Here is a 17410-nt window from a genome sequence, read left to right as displayed (position 1 = left end):
TACCGCCCAGTCTCTGAAATGGAGGGGATCATGCACTGCATCAGTATGTCACAGTATATTTTGGCATTCATGGTTCCTTCAATGAACTGTAGCTCCCCAGTTCCTGCAGCACTCATGCAGCCCCAGAACATGACACTCCCACCACCATGCGTGACTGTAGGCAAGACACACTCATCTTTGTACTCCTCACCTGGTTGCCACCACACATGCTTGACACCATCTGAACCAAATAAGTTTATCGTGGTCTCATCAGACCACAGGACATGGTTCCAGTAATCTATGTCCTTAGTCTGCTTGTCTTCAGCAAACTGTTTGTGGGCTTTCTTGTGCATCAGCTTTAGAAGAGGCTTTCTTTTAGGACAACAGCCATGCAGACAAATTTAATGCAGATTGCGGCGCATGGTCTGAGCACTGACAGGCTGACACCCCACCCCATTCAACCTTTGCAGCAATGCTGGCAGCACGAATGCGTCTATTTCCCAAACACAATGTCCAAATGTCCAAACTCGCTCATCCATGTTTTTATGGACCTTGCTTTGTGCACTGGTGCACAGTCGTGTTGAAACAGAAAGGGGCCATCCCCAAACTGTTCTCATGAAACTGTGCATGAAATTGTCCAAAATATTTTGATATGCTGACCCCTTAAGAGTTCCCTTCACTGGAACTAAGGGGCCAAGCCCAACCTCCGAAAAACAACCCCACACCATAATCCCTCCTCCACCAAATGATTTGGACTAGTACACAAAAAAAAATCCATAAAGACATGGATGAGTGAGTTTGGGGTGGAGGGACTTGACTGGTCTGCACAGATTCCTGACCTAAATGGTCAAACATACCTATAGACACACTCCTAAACCTTGTGGACAGCTTTCCCAGAAGAGTTGAAGCTGTTATAGCTGCAAAGGGTGTGCCAACTCAATATTGAACCCGACGGACTAAGCCCCTGTACACACGGTCGGAGATTTCCACAACCAAATCCGTCGGATTTTGTCCGTCAGATTTAGTCTGACGGATTGTGTCCGAAACTGTTGCATACACACGGTTGGACTAAGTTGTCGAAAAATCCGATCTTTCAGAATGTGATGACGTAATTTGTTACGATGGGACTAGATTCAGGCTAGTAGCCAATAGCTTTGATGTAGGAATTTGATTTGAGCATGCGTGGCACTTGGTCCGATCAAAATTCTCTACACATGATCGGATTACGTCCGACCGGCCCAGTTGGTCGGGAAATATTTCCATCATGTTGGAAAATTGGGTCGGACGGAGATTCAGACGGAATCAGTCCGATGCATACCACACACAGTCGGATTATCTGACGACACGGTCCGATAAGACGCATTCCGACGGATTCTCCGACCGTGTGTACGCGGCATAAGACTGGGATGCCATTAAAGTTCATGTGCATGTAAAGGCAGGCCGCCCAATACTTTTGACAACATAGAGTGTGTGTGTGTGTGTGTGTGTGTGTGTGTGTGTATATATATATATATATATATATATATATATATATATATATATATAAATAAATTAATAATATGAGAGAGAGAGATGCTTACAAATCCAAAGAATCCTAAGCACTAGGCAATGGATAACACAGTCCATATATTGTGAATGATCGTATCAATCCTTCATAGCAGAGGTAACACACTGCTGATAACGATAATTAGTCCCATCACCACACCTTGTGGGTCTTCTCATCCTGTGGATATTGAACTCGTCAGAAGTCAAAAGGAAATGCTGGTGAGTTCAATATCCATGGGGTGAGACACCCCATGATGTGTGGGGATGGGACTAATTATTATTACTCGGATTATCAGCAGTGTGTTATCTCTGCTATGAAGGATTGATACGATCGTTCACAATATATGGACTGAGTTATCCATTGCCTAGCGCTGCTAGTGCTTATGATTCTTTGGATTTCTTGCAGCTTTTTATTAACTGAAATACAATACTATTCTTGAGCGCTGCGGGGAAGTGGACTTTTTGCGATTTGTATATTACATCTTTTCATGGGACAACACTGGAGAAATGACACTTTGCTACAATGTAAAGTAGTGAGTGTACAGCTTGTATAACAGTGTAAATTTTCTGTCCCCTCAAAATAACTCAACACACAGCCAGTAAAGTCTAAACCACTGGCAACAAAAGTGAGTACACCCCTAAGTGAAAATGTCCAGATTGGCCCAATTAGCCATTTTCCCTCCCCGGTGTCATGTGACTGATTAGTGTTACACTGTCTCAGGTGTGAATGGGGAGCAGATGTGTTACATTTGGTGTTATCGATCTAACTCACTCATACTGGTCACTGGAAGCTAAACATGGCACCTCATGTCAAAGAACTCTCTGAGGATCTTAAAAAAAGAATTGTTGCTCTAAATAAAGATGGTCTAGGCTATAAGATGATTGCCAAGACCTTGAAACTGAGCTGCAGCACGGTGGCCAAGACCATACAGCCGTTTAACAGGACAGGTGCCATTCAGAACAGGCCTCGCCATGGTCGACCAAAGAAGTTGCGTGCATGTGCTCAGCATCATTTCCAGAGGTTGTCTTTGGGAAATAGACATATGAGTTCTGCCGACATTGCTGCAGAGGTTGAAGGAGTGGGTGGGTCACCCCATCAGTGCTCAGACCATATGCCGCACACTGCATCAAATTGGTCTGCATGGCTGTCGTCCCAGAAGGAAGCCTCTTCTAAAGATGATGCATAAGAGCCTGCAAACAGTTTGCTGAAGACAAGCAGACTAAGAACATGGATTACTGGAACCATGTCCTGTGGTCTGATGAGACCAATATAAACTTATTTGGTTCAGATGGTGTCAATCATGTGTAATGGCAACCAGGTGAGGAGTACAAAGACAAGTATGTCTTGTCTACAGATAAGCATGGTAGTGGGCGTGTCATGGTATGGGGCTGCATAAGTGCTGCTGGCACTAGGGATCTACAGTTTGAGGGAACCATGAATGCCAACATGTACTGTGACATACTGAAGCAAAGCGTGATCCCTTCCCTTTGGCGACTGGGCTGCAGGGCAGTATTCCAACATAACGACCCCTGACAAACCTCCAAGACAACTACTGCCTTCCTGAAGAAGCTGAGTGTAAAGTTGATGGACTGGCCAAGCATGTCCCAAGACTTAAACCCTATTGAGCATCTGTGGGACATCCTCAAAGGGAAGGTGGAGGAGCGCAAGGTCTCTAACATCCACCAGCTCTGTGATGTCATCATGGAGGAGTGGAAGAGGACTCCAGTGGCAACCTGTGAAGCTCTGGTGAACTCCATGCCCAAGAGAGTTAAGGCAGTGCTGTAAAATAATGGTGGCACAACAAAATATTGACGCTTTGGGCCCAAATTAGACATTTTCATTTGGGGTAAGTTATTTTGAGGGGACAGCAAATTTACACTGTTGTACAAGCTGTACACTCACTACTTTACATTGTAGAAAAGTGGCATTTCTTCAGTGTTGCTACATGAAAAGATATAATAAACTATTAAGAAAAATGTGAGGAGTTTACTCACTTTTATGAGATACTGTATGTTTGGTTTGTTTTGTCTATGTCTTTGAGTGAGCTGACATATGGGACTCATTTGGGACTCATTAGCAGTCAAAGCCAAAAAAGACTGAACCCAGTATAGTAAGGGGTATAAAGAGAGTTTTCTTTCAAGCAAAGGTAATAGTAGACATAATGTGATGTTTACTATTAGTCAGTGAGGGTTTTTTTTTTTTTTTGCTAATAAAGAACACAAGTAAACTTTGTGACATTGAGACTGAATGTATGAATGATTCAAGTAGCTGAACAGAGTTGCACATACTTTGCAAGATAAAAAAAAGAAGTTTGTATATGATTGTATTCAGCTGTTTGGCTGGAATTCTGCTTTAACAATCGTGGCTAAACAGTAAACTATTTCTTTTATATTACAGATCTATATCTGCCCAACAAAACAAAAAGTCAGCCAAACACAGAACACCAAATTCTGCTAAGTCACGCTATATGGGAACTTTAACCGTATTAGACAAATCAGTCTATGAAAATAATGGTGAGGTTCAAGCTGCAGATACTTTGCGTGCCGCTGTTTACCAGGTAATTGCTGATTGAAGGTTTACTTGTGTCATTGAAATAATATTACAGAACAGAGAGCCAAGCCTAAAATTAGGTCACTTAATACTTGTGTACTGTACTATCTGTATAACCTGTAATCTGTTTTTATATTTTCATCAGGAGGATGCATGTGTCGGTTTTCACTTCTTAATTATGTTCTTTATTATGAAATTGAAATACTTGAAACTTTTAGATCAGTGGAGATATTTTTATCTTGTTTATTTATCTGACAATAACATACAATTTGTGTAGTGTCTATTGGAGCCCTATCAAAAGTATTTATTTTGTGAAGTGGATATCCTAAAACTAAGGGAAATCACACACGGTACTGATGTATGAACATCAGATATTCATGGCAAAAGAAACGCAAGTATGGGCTGTATAACACGAGTATTTGCACATACACATACAAATACACATGCCTAAAACTTCTCCTAGCTTGTTTTTAGTCAAGGGAATGTGGTATACATGCCTCTGTGCACATACAGTATACGCATAAAAATACTGACCAGCAATGCAGATTTTATATATATATATATATATTTTTTTTACATCTGTAAAAAAAATGCCTGAATGCCTAAACAAATGCAATTTTTAGGGCATCCTATGTGCAAGAGTTCTAAAAGTTTTAACTTATTTCTTCAACTTTGGTGGGGATTTTCCGATTTTCAGATGCTAAGAGGGGCTGGGGAATAGTGGGGACAGTAAACCAATCATTTTTTGGGTAGAAATCTCAGCATATCTACATTAGCCCAAAACTAACAATGTAATATTTTGCAGCTTGCTAATCATTAGATTGGGGGGTTTTCTCCTGTATTCCCCTAGTTATCTGGTCAGTTCCACACCTCATTATACAGTACCACACCTCATTATACAGTACCACACACATTATACAGACACCACTCTGAATGAATGAGCACGGGGGGAGATTATAACATTGGTCTCTGGGAGCCCCGACTGTGCATGGTGCAAGGGTCAGATGAGGTTGAGCCACCTGAGAGCCCGACACAGTTTTATTAACATGATGTATCCAGGTGGACCAGATACCGTAGAATTTAACGTAGCAATACTTACATGTTGCCATCCATTTCTCTGCCGCCATGATATTGTTCACTAGGCAGATCAACTTTACTTGACTAGAAATCTGAGGTTTATTTCAGAAAACTGGAATTTGCCTCCTTGCTGCTTTTAGAAGGTGGGGCAGTACAGACTGAGAGAGGGCTGGTCGGGACATAAAGCAGGAGTTCCAATGGGGAATCAGGTAGTTCGATGTCTAAAATGTCTTTGACATGGGCTCTAATGTCCTGCCAGTAGGGTTGTAACCTGGGGCACTCCCACCAAATGTGTACGAATGCACCCCGATGTCCACACTCCCTCCAGCAGGCATGTGATACATTTGGGTAGATCCGAGCCAGCTTGGAGGGAACACTATACCATTCAAGTATCTTATAACCACTCTCCTGCATTTTAGTGTCCACAGATCTAGAATGGGTAAGGAGGTAAAGGTGGTCAAGTTGGGTCTCGGTGAATACATGCTGCAGGTCCCTCTCCCACTCCCTTATATAAGCCGGCTTCCCTCTAATCTCTAGTGACTGCAACATCCCATACAACACAGAAATGGATTGAGGAATCACAGAGGTTGACATGCATGATTTCTGAAACGGGGATGCTGAGGTGGGAGAGCGAACCACTTGGGGCAGGCTCCAAAGGAAATGCTGGATCTGCCTTTAATGCCAGCCATCCAGAGAAAAACAGCCATACTGTGCTCTGAGTAGCCAGAGGCAGTAATCTGTGGTCTTGAACAAATCTGCCACATCGCATCTCCCCGTCAACTGCCCAGGACCAGAAGAAGGAAAGGTGTTTCCCCGGAGCAAACCAGGGGAAGCCCCCAAGGGGAAAATTAATCCAAGGGGCATGGAAGATATTGTGGCCAGTCAAGATATTTTCAAGTGGGACCCATAGTTTAAGAGATACGCTATGGTACAAATCCAATATCCATTGAAGGGCAATTGCCTCATAGTATCAAAGAGCTGGTATGCCCATGCCTCCCAACCGTTTAGGGTGCAAAGGGCCAAACGAGGGCTTTTCCCATTCCAGATATATTTTAAAAACAGACTGTTGAGGGTCGTAAGAAAGACCCGGGTAGAAAGAATTGTTAATGAATTTGCAAATAAAAAAGAATACAGGGCAACACATTCATTTTCAAGACACTGACTCGGCCCATCCAAGAGAAAGTTGTGTGAACCTAGCTCTATAAATCCACTCTAATGGTGGAGAGCAGCGGGGCATAGTTGCATGTGTATAGCTAGTTGCAGTGAGCTGGAAGATGGACACCTAAGTACTTTAGGGAGCTGAAAGAGAATGAGGATTGCAACTGCGTGCGCACACTTGAGGGCATGATTAAATGCAAAATTTCTGATTTATTACAATTGATCTTAAAGTTTGAGTGTGAGTTGAAGCCCCGTAGAAATCAAGGTCTCAGACACATAAAATAGAACGTCATCTGCGCAGGTGGACAATTTATGTCCCGTCGGTCCCACAGTTAACACTTTAATGTCTGGATTCAGGCGTATTTTATTAATCAGTGACTCAAGGGTAAAAGTGAATATGAGAGGGGATGGGGGCACCCCTGTCTCCTCTCATTACAGATAAGGAACGGGTCCGAAAGAATGATATTTACCTTAACCATAGCTTCTGGGGAGCTATAAACCGACGCTATCCATGAAAGCATGTTGGAACCTAGGCCCAGCTTGGTCAAGTCCGTCCGAAACGAAGTCCAATCCACTCTGTCCAAAGCTTTTTCGGCATCAGTGGAAACCAGGAGACAGGATGGATGGTCAGTCTGCAGTTCAGCCCAATGATTCAGTTGGATCACGTGGTTCGCATTGCCTCTTGCTTCCCTTCCAGTAATAAATCCAGTATCATTGGTAAGATGGGATTGAAACAGTTAGCCAAACCTGTGCCAGTGTTTTAATGTCCGTATTGAGGGGCTAAATTGGCCTATAATTACCGGAAACGGTATGATCCTTTTCCCTTTTTTAGGGATGACCGTAATGTGGGCCAACAAGGACTCCTTGGCTGAATCCAATGCCAACGTGTTAAAATAGGCACACATCTGGCTTGACAGAAGCGAGTGAAACTTACGATAGTTAATGTTTGTATAACCATCTGGCCCCAGTCTTTATTAACCGCCGCGGATTCTATTGGGGAAATTGGGGCTGCCAACTGATTTCTGATTTTGGGTGGAAATCTGAGAGAGCTGAGCATCCTCTAGGTATTACAAGATACTCTCACTCTTCTGTCTCTCTGTGGAGCCGGAAGGGTATCAGGGAGGTGGTAAAGCCTGGTGTAAAAGACCCTGAAGGTGATGCATGTACCATCGGGTATCCCACCGCATTACGAAGCTTATGAACATAGCTGGAGGTGCGTTGTCATCTAAGGGCTCTAGCGAGCAGTCTCCTGCACTAATTGCCAAATTCATAAAGTATATGAGAAGCATGGCATAATTGGACCCGAATTTGAGTATCGAGTAGGCTGGCTAGCTCCTGACAGAGAGATTGAAGCTCTACCGCCAACTCTGGAGTAGTGCACCGCTTGTGCAAAAGCTCTGCTGAACGAATTTTCATCAGAAGCGATTGCAGTTCTTCTTCTTCATTCTGGAACCCTGGGAGATAAGCTCCCCTCAAACCACTGCTTTGTGCCCTTCCCATATAAAGGTTACCCCTACATCATCTGTCGAGTTCTCCACGAAATACAAGGATATAGTGTCGGAAAACCATTTCTGCGCTACTACATCATCTAGAATGTTCTCATTCAGATGCCAGCCTAAAGACCGTGTACCCAAAGACAGCGGGTGCTGGAAAATGGAGGCCGGGGCAGGATCCAAAATTGTAAGGGAGCCAACGGACACAGCAGAGTGGGACTGAAAGAAAGATAGACTTTCTGTTGATGAATCAATTTGGGACATACATGTCATGAGTAACCGAATAGTAACTATAGTCTTTCACAGTAGGATGGAGCACTCTCCAGCTGTCAACCAACCGGTGTGCATGTAGGGATTTACAAAAGTGCTTTAGAAAGGAGTGAGTAGAATGGCCTGAGGGGGTACCTAAGTGCGGGTTAAGGCTTACATTAAAATCAGCCCCTAGTATGAGTTGTCCCTCTCTAAAGGATTAGTGGGAATTTAGAACCGGATCTAGAAAGCTGAGCTGCTGTGTATTGTGGTTTACCTTGCGGCGTGCTCTCGAGTCCAGCATTTTCGTCTATAGACACAGGATGCCGGACTCGGCCCCGCCACCCGTGCCCGCGTAATTGGATTTGATTGACAGCAGCGGGAGCCAGTGGCTGCGCTGCTATCAATCTATCCAATCAAGAGCCGAGACAACAGGCAGAGGGGAAGAGTGTGTCTCCGGCGGAGGAATTACAGGACTCAGGTGAGTAAAACGGGGGGGGGGCTGGGGGGCCAGTCAGTGACAAAAGTTTTTTCACCTTAATGCATCCTAAAAAACACAAGGATTTACAGCCCCTTTAAGGAACACATATCTACCATTTGGGTCAACCATATTATCCATGGGGACAAAGGGACACTGTTTATGAATAGCTATGGCAACCTCTCTGGACATAAGGCTCAGTGAGTTACTCCGGTACCATTGCTTATACAGATGGGTATGGAGTGGGGGGGGGGGGTTCATCAGTTTAAAAATGTCTCTTGCTATGAACGAACATGTGCCCCAGGCGTTTTGCTTCAAGCCACAACTTACTGCATTTGAAAGGCGAGCCCAGACCACGGACATTGTAGGAGACAATCTTCAGGGAGGCCATAAGGTGAAGGAATTTGGGGGGCTACCCAGGCCCTCGTTGGTAATGTAGAGAAACCTGCAGTATGTCACACCAGAAATCAAGAAGCACTGAAAGAACATAAAACCAAGATAAGAACCTAGAAAATAAGAGACAGTCATAACACAAAAACAACTTAATGTCTGAGGGGCATTTCTGAGTGCAAAATCACCACTGGTCGCTGAACTCCACTCAATAATCTGAGCAAGGAAAGAGTGGGGTCCAGTGAGCAGTGAGAGGTCCCAATCGGGGGACATAACTCCGAAGAGTTGGCTTACTGGAGGTAGGTGTCGAGGCACAATGTGTGAGTCCAGTGGAGTTACCCGCTAACTAAAAGGTACAAGCCTGTACCCATATTATCATGATAAAGTACACAGCAGCCTGGGTGGGAGAACTGTAAGGTGAATTGAGAAAGTTAGCAGGACCTAAATTGGTCATGGGGAGTAGGGCTGCGGAGCTAATGGAGAGGAACCGCTGCAGTTTCTGTTCTGTCCTCTGTGACATGCAGTGTGCCAAGGCTGTAAGCGAGTGGGATCTCCGGCGCAGATCGCCAGCTTGGAATGTCCACTGAGGGCAGATCCAGGTCTTTCAAGAACTGAGGCAGGTCATCCTCATCCTGCAGAATAAATTGCTGGCCATCTTTGGTAACCGACAGGTTAAAGGTAAAACCCCATCTGTAGATCAGTTTTGCATCTTGAAGGACCTCAACAATGGCTTCATGGCTCAGTGCTGCATCAAAGTACGTTGGGAGAGGTCTGGGAAAAAAAGGACAATTTTGCATTGTCACAGTCCAAATAATGAGTTCCTCTGACATGAAACATAATGTGCTCTTTCAGGGAGTATTTATGGAGCTTGCATATGATGTATCGTGGCTTGTCGGGGTCCTCAGATGGCGGGCGGAGTGCCCTATGAGCGTAAACGATTTCAATATGCTCAGGTGCTTCCCGGCCAAGGATTTGTTTAAAGACACCCTGCAGAGTATGTCCCAGGGTGCAGTGGCCTCAGGCAGGCCCCTAATTCGAATGTTGACTCTGCGGCTCCTGTTTTCCAAATCATTCATTTGTTCCAGTAAAGAGTTAATTATGTGATCTTGCGACATACATTTCTCAGTAAGAGCTTAAAGTGTAGGGGTGAATTCCTCCCAGTATGACTCCAGAGCTTCAACTCTACCCCCAATGTGCACAGTGTCAGCCTGTAGGGCCTCCGTGTCCTGTCTTAGGGATTACTCTACCCTGTGTGCAAATAGCTCCAGGTCAGCTTTGGTGGGGAGGGAGAGGATATGGGAGTGCAGGTCTCTATCCCCTAGGGCAGTGATGGCGAACCTTGGCACCCCAGATGTTATGGAACTACATTTCCCATGATGCTAATGCATTCTGCAGTATAGTTGAGCATCATGGTAAAGGTAGTTCCAAAACATCTGGGGTGCCAAGGTTCGCCCATCACTGCCCTAGGGCATGTCCCATGTCAGAATGTCTATCCTGGCTGTCCGAGCAGGAGGGAGAGGTGGGGGGAGGAAGCAAGGGCAGAGGCGGAAGTGGTGAAGGAATAGGGGAGGCTGCATGTGCAGCGTGGTCACCCAGCACCACCTTGGGCGATCCTGCTGCACCCCGGCAGGTCTCTGTAAAATATATATCCAACAAGCGGGAGCAACGCCGAGGGGTCCGCTGTGATTGTGGGGAGGTCCTCCTCTTAGGGGGTATCGCTGCCGGTTGAAATCTCCCTCAAAAATGTGGGGCAGGGGCAGGTCTTAGAGCGGGTCTCCCGGAGTTCAGTGAGAGCGTGTCCTCGCACTCTCATGCCGCAGACATGCCTCCTTGTGATGCTTTTTTAACTGATATTTTAAAAATAAACATACCTAAGGAATTTTTCACCTTTTTGCATCCTATGCATTAAGGTGAGAAAACACCTGGTAGTCATCGACCCCCTAGCACCCAGTTTTACTTACCTGAAACCCTTCATTCAGTCGGCGTGGACACGTTGTCTTTCTCTCCATGGGCTTCTGGCTCTTTATTGGATAGATTGATAGCAGTGCAGCCATTGGCTCCCACTGCTGTCAATCAAAACCAATGACCATGGGGCAGGGCCAAGCCGACATTCTGGGTCTATAGACGCAAATTTATGGGGATGGCCTCCCAGAACAACCACTGTCGTGTGCCTGTGGGGGGCACAAATCCCATCGATCAGACACACCGCTACACTGTTCTCGGTAAAGGGCCTCCGACAGAGACTCTTTACCAGGTGATCACCCTTGTACAATCACGGCTGATAACAATGTGAGTAGAGGAGAGCCGATCGGCTGCTCTCCTGACAGAGGAGAGTCTGTGCTGATTGTTTATCAGCACAGCCCCCTCCTCCCCCGGATGCCCACCCAGGAATACCTGGATTTTGCCAGAACCACCAGGGATTGGCACCACCCTGGATCACCAGGGAAATGCCAATCAGTGCCCATCCCCAATGCCTGCCAGTGCCATCAGCGATGCCTATCAATGCCATCTATCAGTGCCACATAAACGTGCCACGTATCAGTGCCCAGCAGTGCTGCCTATCAGTACCCAGCAGTGACTATCGGTGTCACCTATGATTGCCCATCAGTGCCGCCTTTCAATGCCCATCAGTGCCCATAGTCAGTGCCGCCTTATCAGTGCCCATCAGTGAAGGAGAAAACATACTTGTATACAAAATTTTATAACAGAAACAAAAGAAAAACTTTTTTTTTTTCAAAATTTTAGGTCTTTTTTTTTATTTGTTTAGCAAAAAATAAAAAACGCAGAGGTGATCAAATGCCACCAAACGAAAGCTCTATTTGTTGGAACAAAATGATAAAAATTCTGTTTGTACAGTGTAGCATGGCCGCGCAATTGTCATTTAAACAGCGACAGCGCTGAAAGCTGAAAACTGGCTTGGGCAGGAAGGGGGTATAAGCACTTGGTATTGAGGTGGTTAAGTGCGAAGCACTCAAGATTGCACTAAATACTTTTTTTGCACTTTACTGCACCATGTCATTTTATTTTTAATTCTTTGTAACTTACCCTATTTGCCGGCGTATAAGACGACTGGGCGTATAAGACGACCCCCTATTTTTCCAGTGAAAACTTACGATTTGGGCTATACTCGCCGTATAAGACTACCCCCTTCCGAGGCAACACCATTAAAAAAAAAACATCAGACTTAACATCAGATTTGATTTAAACACGGTAATTTTAATAAACCATCAGAAACATCAAAAAAAAAACAACAGACTTAACATCAGATTTGATTTAAACACGGCCATTTAAATGAACCATCAGAAACATAAAAAAAAAACATCAGAATTAACATCAGATTTGATTAAAACACGCTAATTTTAATGTAAATGGTTGACTTTCTGGTACTTAAAATCCTTCAAAATCCTCTTCATGTTCATCCTCTGACATCATAAGTTCATCAATGACATCTTGTGGTACATTTGTAAGACAATCATCATATGGATCCAATTCCACATCAGATGGTGTGTCTTCAGCTTCGGCTTCCTCTTCATCTTGCCACAAGTCATCATCCTCCATACCATCCAATGAATTTGATATGCCACACTTCTTGAAAGACTTGATGACTTTTTCTGCATCAATATCATTCCAGGCTTTTATGACAAAGGTGCACAAAACATCCAACTGTGGAGCACGCATGTTTCCTCCTTTTGTGAATGACTTTTCGCCGCTAACCATCCACTCATTCCACTGTTCGCGAATACGATCTTTAAATGGCTTGTTTAGGCACACATCCAGTGGCTGTACCAAAGATGTCAATCCTCCAGGAATAACCGCTGCATCAGTGTTTATTCTTCTAAGCCTTTCCTTTGTGCTGGGAGTTAAATGAGCCCTGAACATATCCCACACCAGTAGGCTACGTTCTCGACGAAGTCCACCTGGTCGTCTACTCCATACATGTTCAAGCCATAGCTTTACCCCTTCTTCATCCATCCAGCCTTTTTCATTCACATGCACAAAAACTCCAACGGGGAACTTGATTTTTGACATTGTTTTTCTTTTGAAAATAATCATGGGTCTTAGTTTGGCACCATCAGCTGTACATGCTAGTACCACAGTAAAACTGGACTTCTCATGTCCTGTTGTTTTAATTAAAACAGTTTTGGCACCTTTTGAATTGACTGTTTTATTTCCAACCATGTCGAAATTCATAGGAGTTTCATCCATATTTCCGATCTGACTTAACGCATAGCCATGTTTTTTGCGCTGTTCTATTACATATCGATGGAAATTACTTACTTTGCCGTCAAGACCTGCAGGTAATTTTTGTGCAATTTTGGTCTTTTGCCTCAGTACCAGATCATGCCTTTCCAAGAACCTAGAACACCAGGATATAGTGGCCTTAAATCCTTTGCTGTGATCTGGGTTAGATTTGGCCCACTGAAGTGAAAAAATCCGTATGCTGTTTCGTGTCACTACAAAACCATTGTGACGATGCTCATGCACCATGGCTGCTACATGCTTCTTGAGTTCTGGCCAATGTGGGGTGTCTCTTCTTAATGCACACTTAGCCCTTGGCATACTCTTTAATGCATCTTCCTTGGCTTTCCAGTCTCGGACCATCTTTTCCGTTACTCCATATTGTCTTGCAGCAGCGCAGTTATTTTTTTCCTTGGCAAAGTTTACAACCTTGAGCTTGAAACTGGCTTCATGTTTCCTTCTCCTTGCTGGAGCCACGCTGGGGCCCTGTCTATCAGCCATTTCACACAACAGGGAATCTGAAATCTGTCAGGTATTGTAATCTGTCAGGTACTACGGTATTAATTTTATGAAATCAAAAAGGAAACTGGTGAACTACAAGTCCCAGAGATCCCACAATTGGTAGGTGGCAACAATTACTCTCCTCCAAAGCACCATAAATCTTTTTTATGAAGGGAAGATCTGGAGCTGGATGTGCAGTACAGGATGTTGGCTACCGGTACACACAGTTTATGATGCTTTGTTACCGTATGTACAGTAGCACCAGGTACAGTGTAATGTACCATACAGTAGCGCCAGATTGACACAGTATATGCTTTGTAATTCCGGTACAGTAGCGCCAGGTACACACAGTATACGGTAATATGATGCTTTGTTAGTATGGTAGGTACAGTACGGTATATACCGTATGATGCTTTGTTAGTAGGTACAGTATATATGATGCTTTGTTAGTATGTACAGTACCGTATATGATGCTTTGTTGGTAGGTACAGTAGGGTATGATATATGATGCTTTGTTACTGCTTGTCAAGTTGTCACTGAGTATGATGCTTTGTTAGTAGGTACGGTAGGTACGTTACAGTATACCTATATGATGCTTTGTCACTGCTTGTTGTCACTGAGAAACAGCATCCATTACTTCCTCCCTGGTAAATCTTTTAAAGAAGGGCTTTTAAATGTGAAAAGTACAGTACAGTACAGTAAAGTATTCCGGTATACCGGTATTTTGTTACTGTGGTAAAGATATAGACTTATACAGTGTGGATACAGTGTGCACCACTGAGCCAACCACGGCAGGCAATGCATTTTACTAATCTGTTGATGGATGCAAAGCCTGCTCGGATTGGCTGTGACATCATCAGCCTGACTCGGATTGTCAGAGGCTGTACTCCAATCCGAGCAGGCTTAACAGGCTTTGCATTCAGCAACAGAGTGCATCGCCCACCAGGATTGGCTGAGCGGCGCACACTGGACATCTCGAGCACCCGGTGGCAGAGCGGCAGAGCGACGCACACCGTGTATGGATTCAGCAGCCACCGCATCACCCGGCAGCTGAGCGGCACACAGACCACAGTGTAAGTGAGCACCCGGCGGCTGAGCGGCACAGCGTTACTAATCACCTTTTTTCACCAGGTACAGAGCACACGTACCTCTGCACCCGGCATATAAGACGACCCCCGGTTTTTGGCTGTGTAGATCCGGTGTAAAAAGTCGTCTTATACGCCGGCAAATACGGTATGTGCAATATTTATTATTTATGTTTACAGTTTAATAATTGAAGCATGTATTAACTTATTTATATAGTATAGTAAGCACTGCTACAAAATAAATCCCTGAGTATTACAAACCAGTTAGACTAACATCAATAGTATGTAAGCTATTGGAGGGGATGTTAAAGGACTAAATACAGGTGTTTAGTAAAGAAAACGGTATCATTAGCAGTAATCAGCATGGATTTATGAAGAATCGTTCTTGCCAAACCAATCTACTAACCTTCTATGAGGAGGTGAACTGCCATCTAGATAAAGGGAGGCCCATAGACATGGTGTATCTGGATTTTGCAAAAGCATTTGATAACGTTCCCCATAACTGTTTTTTTTTTTTTAAACAAAAAAGGTTGGTCTTTATTAGAAAGAGATGGTACATAATCCAAATAATACATATCAAGGTTTCTTACACAAATACAAAACAATGTACATAACCACATCGAAAACTCCTAGCGATGCATCCAACGCGCTTCTAAATGGTCTACACCACCCAGATGGAAAAATGGGAAGGAGATGGGAAGGGGGGGGCAGGAGGAAGGGAGGAAAGGGAAAAGAAAGAGGGGGGGGCAGGGGGAGGAAGGGAGGGGGGAGGTGGGAGGGGAGAAGAGAGGGGGTGAGGGGAAGAAAATAAGGGGGGGGGAGAGAGGGGGCAGCCAACACCTCCCGCACACATCTTCTTCCCGAAATCCTGGGGCTCAGGACAAAAAGAAACCTCCATCTCGTCATTCCCCTGCGCCTACCCAAGGTTGCCACACTCTTATGAACTTCTGGGGGCACCCCCTACTGGCATATGTCAGCTTATACATTGGCAGCACTTCATCAATGGATTTTTCCCAAGCTCGCAGTGTAGGTGGGAGGGGCGAGGTCTATTTGAGGAGTATTTGTTTCTTGGCATAGAAAAGCAGCAATGAGATCAGTATTTTGTTGTATCTGGGCCTCTGTTCGTCATCATGAATAGCTAGCAGAGCCAGCTCAGCTGTCAGGGGAACAGCCATCTTAAGACTCTCATTAATACATTCCATAACCGCAGACCAATACTGTGATATGCGTGGGCACTCCCAAAACATATGTAAAAACGAACCCTCAGGGGATCAACATCTAGGGCAATTTGGGGATCTATTCGGATTAATTCTGTGCAGTCTCTGAGGCGTGAAGTGCACTCTATGTAAACACTTAGCCCTTGTACACACGGTCGGAGATTCCGACAACCAAATCCGTCGGATTTTGTCCGTCGGATTGTGTCCGAAACTGTTGCATACACACGGTCGGACAAAGTTGTCGGAAAATCCAACCGTTCAGAACGTGATGACGTAATTTCGTTACGATGGGACTACGTTCAGGCTAGTAGCCAATAGCTTTGATGTAGGAATTTTATCTGAGAATGCATGGCACTTTGTCCGATCAGAATTCTCTACACATGATTGGAGTATGTCCGATCGGAGCATTTTGTCGGAAAATATTTCCGGCAAGTTGGAAAATTTGGTCCGACGGAAACAGTCCAATGCAGACCACACACAGTCGGAATATCCGACAAAACGCTCCGATCGGACACATTCTGACGGAATCTCCGACCGTGTGTACAAGGGCTTAGTTTGTATTAACCTATCCTTAGAGGATATCAGAAACCCGATACTCGTCTCGAAGCAGTCTTCCCAGGCCTCTCTATCCAGTGTTGGGATGTCCCCTTTCCACTTGTCCCACAACGCTTCCATTCTTGGAGACTCCCTACTGATCAACACCGAGTACAGGGCAGAGAGGGGTTTCATTAATGACTCCTGATCTAGCAGGCCCTCCAGTACATCCACTGCCAGAACCGGCGGTTCCCGGGACTGCGCCCGAAAAGCATGCCGTAGCTGCCAGTACCTAAAGAGCATGCCCCCAGGCATACCATGCATCACCGCCAACTCCCGGAAAGGGACAAGGGTCCCATTGGAAACCACATCCCCCAAGGTCTTGACACCATACCTGGCCCACAACTGTGGGTCCGGAATAGTCCTAAAGTGGGGAAGTAAAGGGTTTCCCCACAAAGGGCAGCGAGGGGACCATCTATTAGGGGCCATGAAACGCTTCTTAGCCACCTCCCAGATCTTTACCGTGACTTTGGTGGGGCTCGGCAGGTCAGGGCGACATGAGCACCCACGATACACCAGGTTGCTCAGTTCCATACGAGAACCAATTATGGCAGCTTCCAGACAGACTGCCGCGTTCGCCCTGGACCGTTCAAGCCACCACCGTACCGTTACCAACATGGCTGCCCAGTAATATACCAGCAGATTGGGCATCGCCAGCCCTCCCCCACTGGTCGGCAGCTGCAGTGTAGCCCTGGCTAACCGAGAGGCAGAAACCCTCCATAAGAAGCCTCCAAGGCAACCCTCCAGCTCTCTGAAAAGAGCCCGGGGCAACCACACTGGGCAGTTCCGGAAGATGTAAAGAACTTTAGGCAAGTAAATCATCTTAATGATACTAATGCATCCCAGTAAATTTA

General features: G+C 45.1%; 1 protein-coding gene across 4 annotated transcripts in view; it reads left to right on the top strand.

The window, feature by feature from the left end:
- Positions 1 to 17410, top strand: part of MAP9 (microtubule associated protein 9) — a 173076-nt gene that overhangs the window by 107487 nt on the left and 48179 nt on the right. For all 4 annotated transcript variants that reach the window (XM_077477091.1, XM_077477088.1, XM_077477089.1 and 1 more), the window contains exon 9: positions 3923 to 4082. In XM_077477091.1, coding sequence (XP_077333217.1) covers positions 3923 to 4082 — 160 coding nt within the window. The remainder of the gene's footprint in view (positions 1 to 3922; positions 4083 to 17410) is intronic.

The sequence above is a fragment of the Lithobates pipiens genome, unplaced genomic scaffold (assembly GCF_037356315.1).
Source record: "Lithobates pipiens isolate NorthernLeopardFrog02 unplaced genomic scaffold, aLitPip1_a1.2 Scaffold_13, whole genome shotgun sequence".
Taxonomy (NCBI): domain Eukaryota; kingdom Metazoa; phylum Chordata; class Amphibia; order Anura; family Ranidae; genus Lithobates; species Lithobates pipiens.
This window is presented reverse-complemented; position numbering and strand designations above follow the sequence as displayed.